This window comes from Arachis ipaensis, chromosome B10 (genome assembly GCF_000816755.2).
Source record: "Arachis ipaensis cultivar K30076 chromosome B10, Araip1.1, whole genome shotgun sequence".
In the NCBI taxonomy this organism is placed as follows: domain Eukaryota; kingdom Viridiplantae; phylum Streptophyta; class Magnoliopsida; order Fabales; family Fabaceae; genus Arachis; species Arachis ipaensis.
In genome coordinates this window covers 48,098,621-48,100,698 of record NC_029794.2, presented here as the reverse complement: position 1 = coordinate 48,100,698, position 2,078 = coordinate 48,098,621, and the positions used below count along the sequence as shown (strand labels likewise).

The following is a 2,078-nucleotide window of genomic DNA, read 5'->3' as shown; positions in this document are numbered from 1 at the left end:
GGAAGGAGATCCATCTAATCCCAATCCACCACAGAGGAGAGTGTTGGCCTCCTACACTTTTGCAAATCCCAGACATCGTGGAAGCAGCATCTTAACTCCCAATGTCAATGCAAACAACTTCGAGCTAAAACCACAACTCATTACACTTGTCCAGAATAATTGTTCCTATGGAGGCAGCCCATTGGAAGATCCCAACCAACATCTATCTACCTTCTTAAGGATTTGTGACACTGTCAAATCCAATGGCGTGAATCCTGAAACCTACAAGCTTCTGCTATTTCCGTTCTCATTAAGGGACAAGGCCGCATAATGGCTTAAAACTTTTCCCCAAGGAAGTATCACTAGTTGGGATGACTTGGTGACCAAATTTCTAGCCAAATTCTATCCACCCCAAAGAGTCATCAGGCTAAAAACCGAGGTGCAGACATTTACACAATTAGATGCCGAATCCTTGTATGAAGCATGGGAGAGGTACAAAGCTTTAATCAGAAAGTGTCCCCCAGAGATGTTCAATGAATGGGACGTGCTGCAAAATTTCTATGAAGGCCTGACATTGAAATCTCAAGAGGCATTAGATCATTCTGCTGGAGGTTCACTACAACTGATGAAAACTGCTGAGGAAGCCCAGAATCTTGTGGACATGGTGGCCAACAATCAATATTTCTTTGCTCATCAAAGAAACCGCCAACCATCACAGAGAAAGGGGGTATTAGAACTGGAAGGAGTAGACTCCATTTTGGCTCAAAACAAGATGATGCAACAACAAATTCAACAACAGTTTGAACAAATGGCCAAGAGGATTGATAGCCTCCAAGTTGCAGCAGTTAACACAAGCCAACCATCATCCACATGGGTGCAAAATGAAGAAACTCAAGAGGAGCAGCAGCAAGAACAAGTCCAGTACATGCACAACCAAAATTCTTGACAGAATGAAGTGTATGGTGACACATACAATCCATCCTGGAAGAACCACCCAAACCTCAGATGGGGGGATAATCACAACCAGAGTCAACAACCATGGCAGAGGAACTCAAACCAAAACACTTCAAGAAACAACCAAAGCCACACCCAGAAAGCTATACAATTACGGAGTGGAAAAACATTGATAGACAACAACAAGGAGGTGACCAAGAAGCCTTTGGATAGTAACAAAGAACCATCAGAGAAAAGGGAAGCTAGCAATGAGGACATGACAACAAGAAGAAATGTCCCAGAGAAACTCAAAGAGAAAGACAACCAGCCACATAATTCAAAGGAAGTAATTCAAAGACAGCAGCAAGGGGTAAAGATCATCACACCTCCACTACCATACCCTCAGAGGTTCAACAAAGAAACCAAGGATCAACACTTCCGCAAGTTCCTGGAAACTTTCAAGAAGCTGGAAATCAACATTCCCCTAGCTGAAGCATTGGAACAGATGCCCTTATATGCCAAATTCTTGAAGGAACTCATTAACAGGAAAAGAAGTTGGCTGGAGAAGGAAACTGTGCTTCTCACTGAAGAATGTAGTGCGCTCATCAGAAAAGGACTCCCTCCCAAGCTGGAAGATCCTGGAAGTTTCTTCCTACCTTGCACACTTGGAAATCTACTCATCAACAAGGGGATGTGTGACTTAGGAGCAAGCATAAACTTAATTCCATCATCATTAGTGAAAAATCTTGGCATAGGAGAGGTAAAACCAATACAGATGTCTTTATAATTGGTGGACCAGTCAGTAGTATACCCCAAAGGAGTGATTGAAAACCTTTTAGTTAAGGTTGATAAGTTTATTTTTCCTGCGAACTTTGTAATACTGAACACTGAAGAAGAAGAAAACAATTCAATCATCTTGGGAAGGCCATTTTTAGCTACTGCAAGAGCCATCATAGATGTAGAGCAAGGAGAATTAACCCTCAGGATGCATGATGAGAGTATCACTCTAAGTTTACTGCCAGAAGCACAGTTCAATCATAAAAAGAAGGATGGTACAGAAAATAAAGAAAATCTACAATGGATGGAGGAAATCAACAAGACAGACAACAACTGCCCTCCCAAACAAGAGATAAATGATTCAACAAATCAAAGAAGGAAAGAATCTA

At 41.7% G+C, this 2,078-nt stretch overlaps 1 protein-coding gene across 1 annotated transcript; it reads left to right on the top strand.

Annotated features, from left to right (window-relative positions):
- On the top strand, positions 1,190–1,699 carry LOC110268413. Its single transcript, XM_021114551.1, has one exon. It carries the CDS (start codon positions 1,190–1,192, stop codon positions 1,697–1,699), a length of 510 nt encoding a protein of 169 aa, XP_020970210.1.